The sequence below is a fragment of the Streptopelia decaocto genome (assembly GCF_964273445.1).
Source record: "Streptopelia decaocto genome assembly, chromosome: 5".
Taxonomy (NCBI): Eukaryota; Metazoa; Chordata; class Aves; order Columbiformes; family Columbidae; genus Streptopelia; species Streptopelia decaocto.
In genome coordinates this window covers 38368877-38389637 of record NC_138659.1, presented here as the reverse complement: position 1 = coordinate 38389637, position 20761 = coordinate 38368877, and the positions used below count along the sequence as shown (strand labels likewise).

The 20761-nt window shown below is 38.0% G+C and overlaps 1 protein-coding gene across 8 annotated transcripts in view; it reads left to right on the top strand.

The window, feature by feature from the left end:
- MYPN (myopalladin) overlaps positions 1 to 20448 on the top strand; it is a 66300-nt gene extending 45852 nt beyond the window's left edge. For 3 of the 8 annotated variants that reach the window (XM_082053867.1, XM_082053872.1, XM_082053868.1), the window contains exons 13-21: positions 8506 to 8727; positions 9252 to 9401; positions 10284 to 10363; positions 10881 to 11007; positions 12270 to 12477; positions 13025 to 13190; positions 14409 to 14542; positions 16129 to 16274; positions 18652 to 20448. In XM_082053867.1, the coding sequence (XP_081909993.1) occupies positions 8506 to 8727; positions 9252 to 9401; positions 10284 to 10363; positions 10881 to 11007; positions 12270 to 12477; positions 13025 to 13190; positions 14409 to 14542; positions 16129 to 16274; positions 18652 to 18681 (1263 nt within the window). In that variant the 3' untranslated portion in view covers positions 18682 to 20448. Of the gene's footprint in view, positions 1 to 8505; positions 8728 to 9251; positions 9402 to 10283; positions 10364 to 10880; positions 11008 to 11796; positions 11861 to 12269; positions 12478 to 13024; positions 13191 to 14408; positions 14543 to 14898; positions 16078 to 16128; positions 16390 to 18651 lie in introns of those variants that run through there. The other 5 variants (XR_014184174.1, XM_082053869.1, XM_082053870.1 and 2 more) reach the window with 5 other exon arrangements.
- The last annotated feature ends 313 nt before the right edge of the window (positions 20449 to 20761 follow it).

Below are 20761 nucleotides of genomic sequence, written 5' to 3'. Positions count from 1 at the left end.
TAAGAGACCAAAGCACAGCCTTGATTCCAAATTCCCTCAAACACTGAAAAAAATACAAAGCTGGCACTTCTCTGATTTTTATGGTAATTAGAATACTAACAGTAATGAACTAGAAAACAATTTTAGGATTGCTCAGTAAAAGTTCCCTCCTCGTCCTCTCAGTTCTCACCTTTAATCACTTCTGATTTTATTCTTCCACATCCAGAAAAAACACTGCTCAGATTGACTCCAGCAAATTAAAGTCAGAGTTTTCTCCTCAGTGAAAGCAGTGAATATTTCAAGAGATGAGAGGATGTATAGTATTTTCCAAAATTCCTATTGCTTTGCCATTTATAGAACAATCAACATCCTGAGAATAATAAGCTGGAGTGCTGGATTCACACCCATAGATTTTGTCTTGTTTTTCCCTCTTGTAGTTAACACAGAATTAAAAAGGAGACATTTTCATCCTGTATATAGGATGCATTAAGTTGATTATTATAATGGCAAGGAAGGGCTTCTTATTCACTTTCTCATAAATACGAATGCAACTCTCCTCTGAATGAATGGTCACTGTACAGCATACAATAAGAATCTCAGAGTATGGGCTTCCTTGTATTTTCCACATGCTAATTTAAGAAGTCCTTCTCATAAAATGTGTTCTGTAGCATACTTGTATTTATAGAATTGTATTGTAACCCCATATTTCAATAGCAGCATTTGGTCTCATTTACAGTATCTGCAGAGCATGTAGGGATCATCCAGAATGAAAGCCGTGGATGACAAGTCTACGTCTTAAAGTACTATAGAAAGTGCAGTAACGAACATGAGTGATTTAGATCCTGGTGTGCTATTTATTATCTATCATTGACTTTCATATGAAAAGTGTTTAGCTTACAAGTCAAGATTTTCCTAAGTGTCAGCATTATGCACCCACTACGTTATCTAATAATCCAGATGTACTCCTTCTGTTTCATCTAGTACATCATTCATCACCAACAATAAAGAAATCCAGAATGAGAACATAGTTGGTAATTTTGCTGATGTTGCATGAGGCAGAACAGATTAGTCTCTGGTCTTCTGCAGCAATGATAATCATGCAGTGTTGACAAAATACAAACATGATTTTGCGAAGATTCTAGCTGCAACTTTGGTCAAGCATATGCACTAACAAGCTGTCATTTTTACCAGAAAAAACTACCATACCTGTAATTTATGCAGATGGTACCATGCTAAATTGCCCAGTGAAATTTCAGCACAATTAGAAGTTCTTTTAAACAGAAGATACACTAAATAAGGATTAGCTTCAGGCAATTGCAGGAACAGGTTAGGACAAATCCTAGGATATGGGAAACTTAACTCAGTTAAGCCAGCTGAATTCGTAACTTTTAACTCCCGTAACGACAGCATAACTCCTTGCCAGTGGGTATGTCTACTGTTGGTGTTGTCCCAGGTCACACAAATAATTAAGTGTTCTTTATCAGCAGGATGAAAATCTGGAAATTTCACCTTTCAGAACAGCTTCCTTAACCAGAGACCTGAGCCTTTCTCTTACCTTCTCCAGTTCAATGAATAAAACTTAAGACTTTCCATCAGCGTGGAGCAGGGCCGCTTTTAGCATTACATTTCAGTACATTCAGCTTAATGGGTAGGGTTGTTTGAGGAAGCTGCTGGAATCCTTTTTTCCAGTTTGTGTTGGAGAAAAGGAAACAGAGACCGACTGAGAGAGACAGAGAGAGGGAGAGAGAAAGAGAATCAGTGGCCTGCCTAGGAACTAGGATAGACACCTGGATTCTTGTCCTTGCTGTAGTGGATTTTTCAGTATTCCTGCAAAGTGATGAAGGACACGGACAAAGAACTTCCCTGTCCACTCATCTCTGCACAACTAGGGTTTCATTAGCATTTAGCAGAACTTTCTCTTTGGAGACTGACGTCGAAGTCCTGTAAGAAAAAGCATCCAAGTCTCATAACCCTAGTGAACGTCTGGGCTACTGCTCCATTTGGTGAAAGGAGAGCACAGGTAGTGTTAACACCACTTCCCAAAATCTGCCAATCTAGTCTATTGAGCCTTTTATCTTCCTTTACAAGTAACATGTCTCGGCAATGTTCAGTTAGAATACATCATGTAGAAACAAAAAGACATGTGGGAAGAAAAATCCAGATGGAGAATTTGGGGGGATTTTGGCAAAAAGAAAAAATATAAATGTGTAATGTAAACTGATTCTTTTACCCTGGTATTTGAAAACATTTACAGGCTTCGTCAATGGAACTATAAACAGAGGAAATGCAGCTTTACAGGCAAAACTTAGAAATTAATGATATTATCTCCTCAAAACTTTGCTATACAAACAACATAAAATAGAAAAATGAGGTAATTAAACCTCAAAATCCTGTGCAATCATAAAAATAAAGGAATTAACTGTGCAATAAAAAAGGAAAGGAGAGCTAAGTACCTGGGCCTGGTCTATACTTGTTGGTTATAAGAACTACAAAATGTGCCCACATACCTGTGTCACTTACTGTGAAGAATATCACATGGTAATGCTGGTTGGTTGTGTCTTGTGTAAGACCAAGAGAGCAGTGTGGTCACTGACTTATTCTTAGGACAAAGAGTAAAGCTACGGCTGCTAAGAAAATTACACACAGCCCTCACATTAATATTCTTTACTTTTACTAGGGAATGTTTTATAAGAAATTTCAGAGCAGAAGAGATGCAAGGTCTGTCCAAAAGCTTTTAGTTCATTAAAAAGCACAGCCTGTAAAGCCATGTGCAAGACCCAACTCATCACACAGACCACATCACCACTAACACCTCAACACTGATCAAAAAATCATCTCCTTGCAGTTCCCATTCTAAACAGTCAGCCTCAGAAAGGTCACAAGAGTCACCAAGAACTCAGTTCTCCAAAGCATAAGAATTACACTAAATTCAGTCACTCCAAGGCTTATCAAATGTAGGCAATTTTGGACTAAGGATGGAAATTAAACCCCAAGGAGCCCTCATGGAAGCTTTTTTGCTCTGTCCTAGCAGTTAGAAGAGATTTAAGAACCTGACCAAGGCAAATTTTCAGATCTTAACATTAATAGGTATAAACTCGCAATATTCATGGGAATGAATAGTTGAACAACCACTTGTAGCTGTCTTCTCAAGATCGAGATCTAACCAACAACAAAGTACAGACAAGTTTTCCTGGTAAGGATGCTGGCTTGCAGAACTCATCACCTAGGAAAGGGAACATGAGCTCCTCATGCTTCCACACACACTCCTAAGCCACTCACTGCAGCTGATAACTCTGTAGGAGTTGGAGATACAAACCTCACTTAATTTTTCTTCTCTTTTCCTCTTGCTCTATCACTTTGAGCTGAACAATATTTTGAATATTGTCTAGCTGTGTACCACAGATGACTCGCCAGACTCTTCAAGGGCTGATGTTTCCATTTGGATAGCATGATACTCATGCTTTGTGCCATGTAGGAGGGACCAACTGCAAGCAATAAGTCACTTCAGTGATACCTCTCCATGGGCCATGACAAGTGAAGAAAAGCATGTGCATTGGCTATTGGTTTTTGATTCCCACTGCTGAAAGAGAGAGTATCCAAACAAAACAGAAGATTTCAGTCAGAGTAACCTGGATTAGACCTTGAAGCCAAGGAGATTTACAGCTTGGGAACAGACACTGAGAAGCAATATATGCTGGTTTCTTAGATAAACTGTTAACTGCATTTAGAATATCTCTGCCAAAGAGCCAATTCAGTAAAAGTTACAAAACTGGGATTGAATTGGGAAATTTCCCTGGAGCTGGCAATGAGTGGCAAACAGAATTATGTTTTTACACAGTATATGACAATCAACATTCAAATAAAGTTCCTCTAGCCTTTCTATTTATGGTCATTTCCATGCTAACATCATAATATTTTGATGCTGCAAGCTTCTACTAACTGTAGGCATGTATTTTTGCTAAAATCTGGATCCTGCTAAAGTCAAGAGCAAGATGGTTTTAACTTGAACAGATCCAGGATTTTAGAACTCATATGCACATACAAAGGTGTTTAAAAACTTACAGGAATTACTGCAGTCACTGCAATTCCCAGTTTTTGCCAAAAAGGTTTACAGGTAGAAGAATGGCCCAGGAGGTACATTGCTTGACTCAACATCTAAGAGAACATGATCCAACCACTTGCTCTGTCATCCACTTTCTATGTTACCTCAACAGGTCACTTTGCTTCTTCAGGCCTCTTTAGCCCTGCCCTGAAGGGCCCTCGCTGTCAGGTGCTGAAAAAAATGATGGTGATGAGGCCAAACAGATCGATCACAGAGGCAAAATGGTGTGAATCTGTACCTTCAACAGGACTTGCACTGACAGAAGATTTTGTTTGCCATGCTGGACAAATGACAGCCATCCAGCAGCACCCTACACAATATTGCCAAGGCAGTGCAAAGGCTAGCAGCTTCCCAGAAGAGAAGTTGCATTTCACTTCTTCACCTACCCCAAATTCCCACTAGCACTTGTTTGACTTAATTTTTTTTCCTTTTGAGGTACTTTTCCTCTCGCTCCCTCCTGCAGAACAGGTCACTGTGGGATCAGATGACCAGCAGCAATGGCAGGAGGGCCGTGTGGGAGCATGCGAATGTGAGCAGGGGGTAAGCAAGGGAATGCTACTACAAGCTGGCAACTAAACTGGTTCAGCTACACTGTCAAATCACATCCTGAATACGCTACACGTCTCTGTGGCAATAATGCTGCACAGCTCACTTATAATGTGCTACTAGTGACTAGAGGAAAAATGGTACAGAACTACTTAAGACACATATTCACCAGTGCATTTCCTGGCTTGGCTCATGCCATTTTTACCAAGCTTTTACCCTTCTTTTACCCTGCAAATATTAATGCAAGCACCACCACCTACTCCCCTTTTGCTAACGCATGTGAGTGAAAAATCCAGGTTTCAAGAGTTGCAGTATACTCCATATATAGATATAGATAATTATATACAATTATAATATATATATGTATTATATATATTCTAATTTGTACACAACATTTACACCTCTAGAGAGAGGCTTGAATTTTACACTTTTCTAGCTGGGAGATAGCACAATTTTAAATATCTGGCTACTATATTTAACAAGCATATGAATTCCTCTCTGTAAAAATTTTGTGTTCCAGGAAAGCTGCCTAAAAGCAGCTGGAGCCCTATATTTCTGACCAAAACAGAGCCTGAATCTTTGTACTCTTTCCCTTGGTCTTCTCAGTATGCTGAACTGCAGCCTAGTTTTAACATTGTACTCAGTGATCACATCGATTTGTTCCTTGCTTTTCGAAATGCTTGCCTGAACCACAACCACAACCACTTTGCCCTACTCCACTTAGGTAATCACATTCAGAAACAGCTTTATGGCTCATGTGGTAAAAGCAGCTCTTCAGAAAGCCATATTAACAACTATTTTCTGTTCTTGCTAATCCTAGAAGAAAATCTGTGAAAGAAGCCAAAACCTCCTAGATTATATTCTCTACACAACTGTGTATTTCCACTTATTTCAGAGATTCTTGTTTGGTATAACACCTTAAATCTGTGTAGGTTTGCGTTAAAATTTCCACAGCAATATTAATTTAGTCTTGTTGGTTTGTGTGTAAATTGGTGTAAATTTATATATGTACACTAAACAATACATTTAGAAAGACAAAGCCTGAAGCGTGAGCACAACACACAGGCAACGCTTTCGATCTGTGGGAACTCTAACTTCAATATTTTCTAATTTAAAATGCATTTTTGAATAAAACTCCTTAAAATGACGAGTCCAAACACACGAAGTCAGCCTGCACAGCTCCTATCCAGAGACTGTTGTGTTAGCGTGGGAACGCAATGACTCTCGCGGCTTCCACAGGCAGTGAAGCAGCTGCCAGTGATAACAGCCCAGTGTTGATAGCGCAGCATACGCCTTTGTTGTGACAAACTGCTACTTTTATTTTATACCTTTTCCTGTGTGTGCATATACAGCCAGAGTCACACACACTCAAGAAATGTGAGAGAAAACCTCAACATGATTAACTTCAAAGTGGCCCCATGAAATGCATTCTTTCCTCTATCATATTTTCTCCTGCAAGCAGATGTATGAAAAGGAAGAACGGCCCGTATTTCTTTAGGAAGCAAAGTTTGTAAGAAGTTAGTATCTGCAGCACATCAGTCAGGGAAAAACGATACATTGTGTTCACAGAAAACTTTTTCAGATCTAAAAACATCAGGTTAACTACAGTTTGAAAATAATTCCTTTAAGTTTACTTTCTTAGTTGGTTAGACAACTTAAGACAAACCTGTACATTTGGAGTAGGGGTAATAAAAGATGTTAACTGTCTCTATCAGCATTGTTTGGTTTCACCTGTAGGCCAGTTGCTACAGCAACCCTACACTATTAATTTCTTATTATATAGCACAACTTCTTTTGGACAGCAATGAATCTGAAAAACATCAGTATGAAAACCTGCTGACTAAACTCAGCTATCTATAAACAATGCTGGACTTTCCTGTAGCTTGCACTACTTCATTGCCTTTTAACTTCACTTTGTAGTTCTGGAGTCAATACCTTACACATTAACGTCATGCCTTGAAAGGGTAAGGGTGATGCCTTCCTAGCCTCATTACTTTGCTCTGCTAGAGAACACCACGTGATGAAAAACTCACTTCAGGGACCAAGCAATGATTCCCTAATCTTCAACTATACACCTGAAGTGTACATTAGAAGTGTAAAAGTACAATACTGCCTTTTTAATTTGAAGCTTTATTCTTGTCATCAGCAATTTTCATTTCCAAAACCTGCTTTGGACACAGTTACCAGAAAATTGAACTAAAGAAGAATTTGATCTAGAGATTAGTTACATCATTCTGAAAAAAGTCATCACATTCATGCTTTGTGAGTCTAACGAAACCGGCATATAGCTCAATAAATTTGAAGACTGTATACAATTGAGGTAGTCCAGCGGCAGATTTATGTGTTGCCATGAAAGCATGATGTTAACTGCTGGTAAGGTTCATAGGGCAGTAAATAACTGGCCTGCTGACTTCCAGGTTATGCAGATTGAATGGTTTTGTATGCAAAAGCAGATGCAGGACCCCCACTTCTTCTTTCCTTTGTCCTTTGTTATGTTGCACTGAAAAAGTAGAAGGTGTTGGATCTTGCAAAAGCCCTCTTCCAATTTTTAGTCTTCTAGTCTACTGCTTTCAGATTGCTATCTGACTCTGACAAGTCTTACTACTTTTCATTGCCACTCATTTTATTCTAATCTGAGTTAACCTCTCTGAGTAAAAATTCTTCACAGCCTTCCTGTTTCTGTGCTTCTGAGATAACCAATTTGTGAGTCACTTGGCCAGCTCTGTTCATCAGCCCTAATGCCCTCCAAACATACCTAACAATTGAAAAATGGCATATCTTTACAAAGGGAATAAGGGTGCTCAAAAGTGCTCAAATATGATAAATGAGAAACACAGGCAAAACAGTGTATTTACCTTTATAATTACACAGTCATAGAACCAATTTTGAGAAATCATGAGATAATTTTTGAGAGGTTCATTACAAAATAAACAGTAACATGTTTAAACAGGCAGAAATGACACTCTCAGTACCATACTTGCTATGTTGCCCTGACCTTCATTCATGCAACAAATCATTAAATGACAGAAAGGGAAGGAGGAAAAGAGATTACTTCTATCTTAATCCTTAATTAGCCTCCGCATTTCCAAAGGCCACACAGCATGTGAAATCCCTGAAAACAACTTCATTCTTAGAAGAATTACGTATAGTATCTTCAGGTCGTACTAGAAAATTCAGACACTCAGGTGAATCCTTTCACAGTAGCAAAATTTTTTGCCAGTGTTTTTGCTCTCTGCTGCCAAGAACTACCTAAAAAACATGAAGGAAACTGTTGAAAGCTCTCAGAGAAGTGGGAGGTAAACAAAACTCCAAATATGTTCTTCAGCACATTGCATGCAACTAATTATTTAGGTTTGAATTCCTTAATTTATGGGAGACTCTAGAAACAAAACATAACTGCAGCACATTTTGGTGACATGGCTGCTTCTTAGAACATAACTGTCCCTCCATGATTTTTACTTGATTCTTCCTTCCTAAAAACACACAGGCCCTTTCTCATTATCAAGGGTAAAAGATTGATTAGATTCCCGTAGAACACTATAACCAGCTTTCACCATCTATATGGAAAAAATGATAGCTTTAGTGAAATGAAACTTCTAAATGAAACTTTGTAAGGCTGTTTGCTGATCAGCAGCAGTTGGCCAGCCCACAGAGCAAACAGAGCCAACTCAGAAAGGGGCTGCTAGTCACATTCCACAAACTTAAGATTCAGTGAGAATCTGTGTCTGCGGACCAAATTCAGACTGTTTCAATATGTCCTAGTTTACGTAGGCTTTTTTATTTTCACTCGTTTAGAGTTAGTCTAACAGCACAAATGACTGCAAATACCACAGCACAGCATTTCTCTTGTTCAGAAGTGTGCCTCTCCCACTCTGCAGGAATACCGGATTTCCAGCTTTGAGCAGAGGCTGATGAATGAAATAGAATTTCGCCTTGAACGTACGCCGGTGGATGAATCGGACGATGAAGTCCAACACGAGGAAATCCCTACTGGCAAATACATAGCACCCATCTTTGACAAGAGACTCAAGCATTTTCGGGTAACGGAAGGATCTCCTATTACATTCACTTGCAAAATAGTTGGAATCCCTGTTCCCAAGGTAGGTCATTCTCACTGTTAGCGATAAAGGAATAAAAATCAACTACCTGCTATTTTCTAGATATCTCTCTGGAAAGTCTCACTCATGAGAACTTAGCTCTGTGGAGACAACTCTAAAACAAATTATTTCCCTGCTTTCCAAAATAACAATATCTGCTCCGAACCATGAATCAGGCCTTGATGTACTGTATGGACTGCCTCACAACCACCAGACTCCAAGAGAAACAGAACTTCACAAACCCACAAAAAATTAACTCCTCAGAAAGATGAGATCGGAGATAACCAGTAATGTGTCTATAGCCAAGAAAAGAGAATCTGACAGGCCCAGCTATGTAAAGAAGATATGCAGCTTACCGAGCTCAACCTGGAATCATTCTATTTCACATTGCAAATGATCTGCAAATTTCATAATATTCTAAAATTTTTACTAGCATTTTGTCAACTTATGCCATGTTTTTATCTACATTTTTTTCTCGTCACTACAAAGCAAGTGTTAAGTCACTGGGGGGTGTCTGATCACTACAGGTATACTGGTTCAAGGATGGCAAGCAGATTTCAAAGAAAAACCCACATTTCAAAATGAACAGAGAAGAAGATGGAACATGTTCTTTACATATTGAAGCTTCTACTAACGATGATGATGGCAACTATACAATTATGGCTGCAAACCCACAAGTAAGGTGTTCTATTTTCCTCTACAAAAATGCTTGTTTCATCTTTTTCTAACAAATGTTAGTAGGAACACAGACTGGGCCACCTATTCTGACATCAAGTGGTGACTGTATCAAAAATCAGATACTTCAGAGGATGGGAGAGGAAACCATGTAACGAAGAATGATGAAACTACTCCCCTATTCTTACACATTCCAGTCACAATCATTAAGGATATTTTCTCACATTAATAACTCCTGCCCTATTTTCTGACACCCGCTCTGTTGCTGATAGATACCTTTTGAGATGTGGTGACAAGACAGACATGCTATTTCAGGCAGAAAGAATAGAACAAGGGAAAACAAAAAGTTACATCAAGTTTGAAAGTGTTACCAAACACAATTACTCTTTATCTGAGAAGCACAGACCTGGCTCTGCAGTCTCACGGCCTAATACCATTCTCCTTCGCACTATGTGCTAGCTTAGCTGTTCATACAGCAGTATACTCAAGTAGATCAGGCAACTTTTTCAGTTTAAATTTTGTTTTGTTTCTGTGTGGCTGCATAAACAGTTATGCTATTCAAAGGTACTAGCAGACAGCACCTGTGGAGACGAAGGAACGAACAAGCAGGGCCAGACACTGCTTAAGCTGTTTTCCAGAGCAGCACTGCTAGATGTACAGCCACGGCCACCAAGAGTCTGAGGAACACGCTGCTCTAGGCAAAGAAACCCCCTCCTCAGCTGCACTCCACTGCATGCAATAGTATTTGCTTTGAAAACGTAACATTTCCACTCAGTTACTTCATAAAAATAAATCCTAATGCATTGTACACATTAAAAATTTCTACTTTAAAATTAAATGAGTTATTAACCAACTATTACTTCTGTTTCCATTGTGATTTGCAGGGGAGAATCAGTTGTTCAGGTCACTTGATGGTTCAGAGTATCCCTATTCGGGGCCGAATCTCAACCATTCAGCCTCACAGGTAAAAGGAAAGACACATTTCTTCAGACCCTCCTCATGCTTCTTACAGAACACACTGAAAATAACCACCTACTGTGCTTCAATGCACTCTGTACTTCAGTCCTCCACCATAAAAGGGAAATAACAGCAGCAGTTCCCTCCCAACAGGTCACTTCAAGAATGTAATATTTTCAAAGGTCATCTTCAAATATAGGGATGTTTAATTGTAAAGTATTATTTGATTTACCAGTTGCAGTAGAGTTAAATGCAAAGGATGGATTAGCAAGATGAAATTCAGCCAAAAAAGCAAAAAGAAGTGAAGGACAGCTTGGGAATCCAACAATACTACAGAATATAGTTAATTTGATAATCTAAGTGGAAAATATGCAAGTATTAAATTAAAATCAGTCCATTTCTTTCTGCCCTTTTATTTAATTCAAGCTATCTGTTCATCCCTTTTCACAATTTCTTCCTTTTTCTAAGCATTAGGAAAAACAAGTTTGGCTTCCAAACATACACCTGCAATTTTTGTGTTGCAGAACACGACCCTGGGTGCCAGAAGGAGACAAAGAGGCAGTTCAAGAACGCTTTTTCAGGCCATACTTTCTACAGGCTCCAGGTGACATGGTAGCACATGAAGGGCGACTTTGTAGGTTGGATTGTAAGGTATTAACTGTTTCCTCTGCTCATTCTCACTTTCCCTACCTCTGTACAAATATTGCTACATGTTTTCAATTTCTTTATTGCATTCATGAACATTTTCTGTTAAAGTTTTAGTGCTTAAAAAAATATTTCTTATTGCCATTGTCTCTGAGCTGATTCAGGGGATTTCTTTTCAACACATGCTGTATGAAATGAAGAACACAGAAAAGTCCAGAAATAGAAGGCTCACTTACAAGGTTGTTCAAATTACTAGATAGGTTCACCATGTCCTTTACTGGTCTGAACTGTGGAAGTTCATCTGGGAATGACAGGTCCATTATCAGATTCTTGAGCATAATCCAGAATAGCACAAAACCATGAGAAAGAGAGGACTCAGCCTGCATTCTGTTCAAACAAATAATCCCATTGTATTGGACTGAATTACTGAAGACTAATACTCCCTGAAAAGAGGGAACAGAGCCCAGTTCATTTTATGCTTACCCAGCATGAGATTCAAATCCCAACATAAGAGAGTTGTCAGAGATTAGAGTACATGCAGTGAGCATCCTGTTATTGAACAGCATTAAGAAATTCATCTGCTCCAATGTATTTTGATAGCCCCTTCATGTCCCTGTCACATAGCAAAAGTGGTAGTGCTCACATTGACCTCTTCCATGCTCCAGAATGTCTCTACCCTGTAGAAGTTAATGCCCTGAAGATGAACAAGATTAATTACTACTTAATTTACAATGTAAAGTTTACTAGGGATCATGCCAAAGAATTTGGTTATTCTTAGCTCTGCTATCCTGTCAGAGCTCGTGAAGCCTTAAAGCGTGTCTGGCATTGCACAAACCTGGAGGAGAGCAGTCTCGGTCAGGCAAGTTCCACTTCCTTATTTCTCTGATTTGTATAATATTGTTTGGAAAGCAATATTTTAGGCATGAGTAAGTACTTGTATCTATTGGAAAGATCTTTAGAGTACAATACAGTCTAAAAATGTTTCTATAAAATACTTAACTTAGTGTTCTAAAGCATGTAAGTAACAGTTAAAAAGAACTATATCATTCTGCATCAAATTTTACAAAATAAAAAGTCATTTGTGTGACTCTGATATATAACTAACCAGCAGAAAAAACAGAAGCTGAGAAATAAATAATAATTTAAAAAATCTTTGTTCCAGATTCTGATTTCATTCAGATGGTCTCTGAAGAAAGGCTTACCTATGAATTTACTAACATCTCTTTGTCAGTTTGACATTTGTGTCTGGCTGTTTCACTGTCTGTTAGGTGTGTGGGTTACCAACTCCAGACCTGACCTGGCTCCTGAATGGCAAACCTGTGCTACCAGATGGCACCCACAAGATGCTGGTCAGAGAGACTGGAGTTCACTCTCTGCTTATTGATCCTCTCTCACAAAATGATGCTGGAACTTACACTTGCCTTGCCACTAATAAAACAGGACAAAATTCATTTAGCCTGGAGCTCACCGTTGTAGGTAAGAATCATTGAAAAACTGGTCAAAATGCTGGAGTTAAGAAGAGAGAATTATTAACAAAGAATTCTGTCTCATCACTTCACCTCTCTTGTCTTGGCAAAATGAGACTCTTAATTATCTCCCCAGAAAATGCTTAGGGTTTGAATTCATAATATATGCTGAGGTCTCCTAGATGTCAGTCCCAATTTTATTGGTTTAAAAAGGTTTTTAAATAGAAAAAGCTAAAAAACTGAATACTGTTCTTTAATAAAGCCTTGCAAGAGGTGAAATCCATAGATCTGGCATTAATTTCCTGCAATGGTAGCATGTTTAGACCCATTAGATATGCATATATTTTTTTCATGAACATCAGTTCTGCCGAGTATTTTCTTTATTTTACCTTACAAGGGCTATGTTATGGCACTTCACCTCCTTTCTAATATCCCATTAAAAACTCACAACCTGTTTTGATATCACAATAATTTTTTTTTGGTCATGTTCTTCCATGTTGTTCAAAGTGAAAAAAACCAAAATATATGTTGCTCATTAATTCTTTTTATTTTTCCAGCAAAGGAAGTAAAAAAAGCCCCCATGTTTTTGGAGAAGCTTCAGAATTGTGGAGTTCCTGAAGGGTACCCTGTCAGATTAGAGTGCAGAGTTGTGGGAATGCCACCCCCTATATTTTACTGGAAGAAGGATAATGAGACGATCCCAACAAACAGAGAGAGGATGAGGTACTGTACCATCATACCCATGCTTGAAGTTTCTTGTGGCCGGACCAACTGTTTCCATGAAAACCTGGGGCATAAGTACACGTGGTGTTCTTCTTAAAACAACTTCTTTCACCCACATAATGTTTTAAAAAGCTGGCTTCACTGTGAGATGAACAACAGCTATTTCCTTGATTCAGAATAAAGGCATGAAGCATAATAATGCCACTGCTCCGGAGAGCAGTGATAGACCTTTCAGGTCATAGGCCTGATACAGGACATGCATGTGGGAAACTGCAGCGGGTCTGTGGAGTCCTTGACAGAAAATATGGGAGTAGAGATCAGCCTTGAAGATATTAAGATTTACCCTTGAGAAAGATGGGAGTAAAGGAGTATCCGCAGGTATGGACTTGTACCCGTGAGAAAGGAGAGATATACCCGTGAGAGAGAAGGGAATAGAAGAATAACATGGATGATAGCAAAATTAACCAATGAGATATTAGTGCTGTAACTTGTGGCCAATAGTGAAAAGACACATGAACTGGTAGAATTGTATAAAAATGCACTTGTAGCAATAAATGGCACCTATTACTTTCATCTTGAAAGAATTTGGTCCATGTCGTTTGTCCGTCTCAACCGCGACACATGCATCTTTTTATCGAAGATGCTATGATATGGTATGGTATTTTTTAATGCATTTTAGCACCTTTTTCTCTCTCTAAACGATTTTTTTCCTCAGTTACGCTCTAACTATGGATGAATTCAAACTCAGAACAGTTACAACATGGTTTTGAATGCCCCAGGGCACAGGATATTAGAGAGTTTAGCATATCACATATAGTGGCTTATAAGAAAGTTTGGTCACAAACACAGGCCAAGACTTTGATCCATGCTTACAGAATACAACAATGTTTGGGTTCACGTCTTGCATACCAATGCATTACTATTTTTTTAGGTTTGCAAAAGAAAAGCTGATGAAATAAGGTGCCCATCAGGAATTAACGAGAAATTAATTTCTTTCGTTTCTTTTTTAAAGATTTCTACTTCAGCATAAATCTGATTATTAATATTTTATTTCACTTAGTTCCAGTTAATGATTTGATGCAGCCATTGGCTCTCCGATATCAACCTCAAGTATTACGTTTTCACACGCACAGCCTGCAGGCGATCTGTACATATTGTAAAATCTGAAAGTTGATGTCCTCTTGAGAAATACTAACTCCAAAATACTTGTTTTGCCAGCATGCATCAAGACACAACGGGCTATGTCTGCCTCCTGATTCAGCCTGCCAGGAAAGCAGATGCTGGCTGGTACACCTTGTCTGCAAAAAACGAAGCTGGGATTGTCTCTTGTACTGCTAGACTTGACATTTACGGTAGGTATTAGCTAGCAAATAAACGAGAAAATACTTTATTTGGCTCAGCCCTGCCCTCACCTAGCTCTCAGTCTGTAAAACTGCTGGGTTTGATGTGGATTAGAATTAGTGTCACAGCATGGCCACAGCTTAATACAGCCACCAGGAGGAGGTATCATGATACAGCTAAATGGCCAAATTAGCTCTTCTGCATCAGCTTAATGGCAGGTAAAGAGAAAAAACAGACAAGGAGGTTTACAAAGTATTCTCTACTCCCATTTTCCACCTTTCAAGTTCCCTAGACACATAAGCATATAATAACATGTATTCAAGTTGAACCTTAACTCTGTTCCCTCTGACATGTGCTTGTGCTACAGCCCTGACCTGAGATGGAACAATAAACTGCACACAAGAAAGCAGACCCCTCGTCTAGGGAGCATGTATGATGCAAACTACGCCTAATTAATGGAGGCTAGTTTGCATCTAATACGTTCGGGATTTGGAAGGCCCCAGGCCCGTTCAAGAATTATAACACATCATTTAATTACTCTGTATCTATGCAAGATGTAACAATTTATGTAGAGCAAGAGAGTACTTTGATCACTTAAGCAGTATAATAAAAAAGAGAACACATTCCACAAACTATTGAAATATAGCCACATGCTCAAAGGAAAAAAAAAAACAAAAACCTACATGTTTCCAACCTTGTATTTCTCATTTAGGGGGAAAAAAAAATTATCAGGGACAACCACAAGTCACTACTGTATTTCTGTCAGTTTTCCGCCACGTTGTGGCGTTAGAGACCATAGTAACATAATGTTGAAGTGAGGGCTTGTGAGTCTTATTCAAAAATGGTCACATAAAATGAAAAATAATTCCTTAGGTATCTAATTCTTGCAAGACATAAATTAAATTTTCATATAAAGGATTCAAGGTACAAGCAGGAAAATGATGGGAAGTAAGAAATGCTTCCTGATTCCAACCATATTTTCTAAAGACTCTGCAAGTCTTATACATCAAAGGGAGTGACAGAAGTAATTTTTCTTTATAATCACTTCTTTTTTAAAAAGTCCTTATATTATTCCTTCGAATTTAAATACTACCAAAAAAAAAATCAGGAAGAAGAGTCCCCCAGAGGATGGAGTAGTACAAAATTAAAGCCATGTCCAGGTTACTCATCTCTGTTCATGCTATCACAGAATCACAGAATGTTAGGGATTGGAAAGGACCTCAAAAGATCATCTAGTCCAATCCCCCTGTTGGAGCAGGAACACTTAGATGAGGTTACGGTGTGGTTTTGATTGCAAGAGCTTTGGAGAAGGCTCCAAAGATTAAATAGTTGAATTTTGGACTTAGTGAAATGGGTGTAATCATTGCCATTGCATTGAATAGGGACGGAATTCCATCTGTAAACTTCAATAAAAATACTCAACCTATAAACTATGTAAATTGTGATTTTTGAAGGAACAGACCCTAAAACTGTCAAAAACACCACTGTGCTCTCTTCGGATGCTGGAAGCAACTCTTCTGTTGCATGCATTGATTTCTGTTGTTTCATTGCTAACTTAATTAGAGGTTTATACAGCCTATTCTTTTTGTTGCTTCAGCTCAGTGGCACCATCAAATTCCACAACCAATAAAGCTTCGACCTGGTGGCAGCTGGTATGCAAACCCCAGCGGTCAAGGACTCGACATGTTTTCTGCCTTCCCAACTACTGAAAGCCCTATGCTGTTTTCATCCTCACCCCAAAAGGTGGTGGAGAGTGAAGAACTTTGAAAAACAAACTAACAATTGTTCCAGTTACACCTGCAGAGATACTAGAACTGTGAAATAAAAAAAAAAAGAGGTGCAAGTCAAGATGCCCAAGGTTTACAAGCAACTTGTTTGTAATTAAGTGTACTACTGCTGCAAATGTTGCAAGTAACATATCATACCAGACTTTTGCATATTATTTTACTGCAGGATAATTGTGGTATGCAGTGTTGTGCAATAAATTCAGTACTGTGTAGTTTGCTAGGAATTACATAGTAAACATAGTTTTAAGCACTTAAATGCCAATACCACTTCTACTGCTTGAATTGAAGCTACTGTACTGTAGCAAGCCATATTAAGGGTTGGTGATGTTTAGCTGGAATACTGCCAGTGAAACCACTGATTTTACAATAACAACAATCCTGAATGAGGGTAAACAACATGACTTTGAATGTAATTCTAAAAAAACATGCCAGATAATCACAAAGCACAAGTTGAAGCAAAAAGATGTAACTCATTTTTATATATTATCATGCCAGATAATCTTCGAATTTTTGAACTTGAGACTAGATAAATATAGCGTTTCATGTAGGTATAGCTGTATACCCTATATATTTATATTTGTGTGTGTGTGTACTCCATGAATTGTGTACTCATGGTGTAAGGATTCATAAAGTAAGGTAAAGGGCACGTGCATTGGATACTAACATAGGAAAACAAAATTCCTGTTGTCTGAAGCATGTTCTCTAGAGCCCATAGCTGAAACTGTTCTCCAGATGTGCTTCGTATCTTTTTCTTGACAATGACAGTGATGCTCTGCCTTTAAAAACAGATTATATCAAGCTTGTAACTTCACCATTTTTAAATAGTAGTCTCTTTTTCTTAATGTTTAACGTGACTAAAAGTGCATCTACTATCTAGCTCATTTTTTAACTAACTGAAAAGGAATTATATGTTGGAATTTAAATTTTCACCATCATTTAGGACATAATCAAAAGTGTAGGATCTATTATAAAGACAGAGAAAATTCTGTTAATATACAAAAGTTATGAAGTTAAGCAACAGTTAGGTGCAAAGAGCTAAAAAGACTACTGTGACTAATAATACTAATAAAAAAGGCAATTGAATGAAAGTGCAACAGAAGGTGTTAAGTAAAAACAGTTTTTGATTGATTTAAATATATTTCGCATCTAGTTATACTAATACATCCCAGCGTTTAGGATCTGTGAATATCTAAGCTGATTTCCTGCATCTTTAAATAATTGCCATCATTCTTCTTTGGACATTGTTTTCAAGCAGTTCTTACTTACTGTGCTTTCAACATGCCTGGAGAATGCAACACAATTCTGATCAAAGTCACAGAGATTAAAAGAACAATTAACAGACACTTTCATTATAGACCTTATTTGGATTTTTCCATGTAACTTTAAAAAATCACATATGCAAAGAAAACAATGAGGAGTTATCTTAAGAGCAAAAGGATACTGGATACAGCTAGAGACTGAGAAAGAGACAGCATTTCATTGTGTTTCCTACAAGTACAGCTTATCTTGTCTCTAACTGTTTGGAGGAAGTGAATTTCTTGTATTGTTGCACTTCCCACCTGAGTGTACACCATAAAACAAAACTATTATTATAACTTTCATGTTTTTATTAGAAATCTCTAGTGATTCACCCCAGACTGAATAGACCAAGAAGCTAAAATACATTCTTATCCTGAGATACAAAAGAAGGTGCAGGTACTTCAGTGGGAAAGCAGAAATACCAGTTGTTGCCTATGTTGTACCTCCTCCCTTACAAACAAATTAAAACTAATAGCTGTTAAGAGTGATGCACTAATTCAAGTGACTTCAGTTATGTGGTGCCCGACTTAAGACATGCTGTGGGTCTCATTTTCCAGGATAGAAAACGTATTGCTCATCTTATCCTCACTCCTCACTTCTTTTTAGAATGGCTAAGGGATTCCAAAACTAAACCTAGACTGAGTCAGATTTGGGCAACACAAAATAGAAAGTTTTCCATATTAGTAACTACTCTTGGGGAAATCATTCAATGAACGTTATTGGAATTTGCTTATTTAATCCAGTGCTGTTGTGAGGAAATTAAGACACAAAAGATCAGATTCTACTCCCATCTACAGCCCTGGTCTTCCCAGAGTCCTTTACATAGTTTAGAAGAAAAGAATGCTGGTACATACTATTAGTAAATACCTGGTTACCAGTGCTGGAATCATACTTGTTAATATTATTGACAGTAATAGCGGTTCTAACATTTTACATCAGACAACACACCCAAAAACTCAGTACAGTTTAAAAGACAAAGTGCACAGAGAAAATTTGTAAACTGTATCTCTTCAACCTATTCTCCATTATTTCAGTGGAATGTCTCCAAACTTACATCATTGTAACCGGAACCGACAAGTGGAGGGTGAAGCAGTACAATGTTTTTTAAAATGCACATTCAGTTCTTTAGAAGTGGGAAGACAAGAAGACATGCTGAAAGACTTGGCAAAAAATTGTGTAAGAAGGATTAATCCTCAGTCATTCAAGAAAAGGCCCCAGAAGTCTCACTAAGAGGTAGCCTATGGAGAGTGGATCACCATAATCTATCTGCTGAATGTGAACATTCTTTCCTTGAGAGTATTTACTAGCGAAAGGATCAAAACTTTACCTATCACATCTCCATACATAATAAGGAACTCAGTAATTTCAATTACTTTCAGTGCCTTTGATACAAACAAAACCAGAATCTGATCCCAAATGGTTTGTAGTCACTACATTTTGCTCATTAACTGCTACAGGACATTTCTCTTCTGCATATACTGAGCCCATAAAATGACTACATAAAGGAAGCTTATGTGAATGAATGTAAATGCTGTTAATCAGTGTTATTGATGTGCTTATCACAAAGAAGACCTGCTAGAAAAAGAAAAATTAAGTTTGGGTTGTTAACTGATGGAAAAGCCAAAGGAAAAAGGCTTGTGTAAGCCATGGAGACAACACTGAGTTGTCACAAAATATGTGATGCTGTTTGAGTTCACGTCCTACGAAGGATGGCACTATCTAATCAGGCTGTGTCAAGATGCACCAGAGACTATGCAACGGTGCTCCCTTCCTGAACAGCTTGGCTGTTCATTGTTTTTGTCTAATTCAATAACCGATTTGACTTCACACTAACGTGGTGTTTCATTCTCTTATTCAGGGTGGGCTACTGCAACAACAAAAATCAATGTTAGAACTTCCACTGAAGTCAGTGTTAGCTATTATCTTCCAAAAGTCCATTAAATCACCACAATGTGGAGCATAACACTGATCAGTAAGATACAGAAATGCCCAGTTTTGTAATCTCAGTGTTTTCTGATTCAGAATTTTGTAGCCTTATTTTCCTGTTTCCTTCTAGTCCTGGTTTTGTATACAATCAAACAGACACACAGCAGAAATGACAACTTCTATATTGCAATTCTAGAAAGCAAAAGTATTCTCTTTGCTTTAAAATTTTGGGCCAGCTTGGTGCAAAGCCAGTCCTCAGCAGCATCACATAGCAGTTTGCATTGAGACCGTTGGCCTTGCCTTATAAAGCAGCTGTGTTGAGTTCCTGTGCTTCCATGCAGAAGGTGGGACATAACTTCTGAATGCCTCATGTCTGCTCATGTGAGGAGAAGATGAGAGCACATACTTCAAATACGAAAAGCCAAGTCTGCATTCTTTATCTTAATGTGTAAACAATTGCCAAGCCCAACTGTTTACAGCAATCACAGGTACATCAAAGCAACAGAACTGGAATAAGGATTCCTTTAAGAACTATGTTCTCAATGCTACCAGATTTATAAGCATTTCTGGAAAGTGTCTTCATACAAAATGACCAGCAAGACCTAATTACATATTTCAACTGTTAAATCTTGGAGAAGTGATCCACTGTTAATTGCCTTACTGTTTCCAATACAAGGATGCTAACTTTGAGCCTTAAAATTCTATTTTATAATTTTTTCTTCATTAAAGTTGATATTTTTTATTTTTTTGATCCAGTCATTCTCACTGTGAAGAAAAATGTTAATGTCAGTTTAAAGGTTTATTTTAAGTGCGTATGAAAGGAAAAAACAAACACCTGCCTGTTCAGTAATGTATTTCCCTTTGTCTCCCTTAAACTTAAATAAATGCTTCAGAGTTGCATACAATAGTCTATCCTTCACGTGCCTAAATAATTGTGAAACTGTGCAACAAGACCAGAGGTTTCCTCAGAAGTTTGTTGTGACAGCTGATTAATGGAATCAGACATTATTTAGGAGAAAATCATAGAGTACTCTCAAGTTATATACTAGCCATGCTTCTAGCAGGTAGTTGTGAAATACAGTTGCTTTTTCAAACAATTCTTACTAGTAATTTGCTTTGGTTTTAAATTATGCTTTCTTTTTTTCTAATAACCTCAGCCCCTTCATCAGCATTTGAAAGAACAAGTTTTTTCAGGGGTACCAGAGCAGAAGCCAAGGA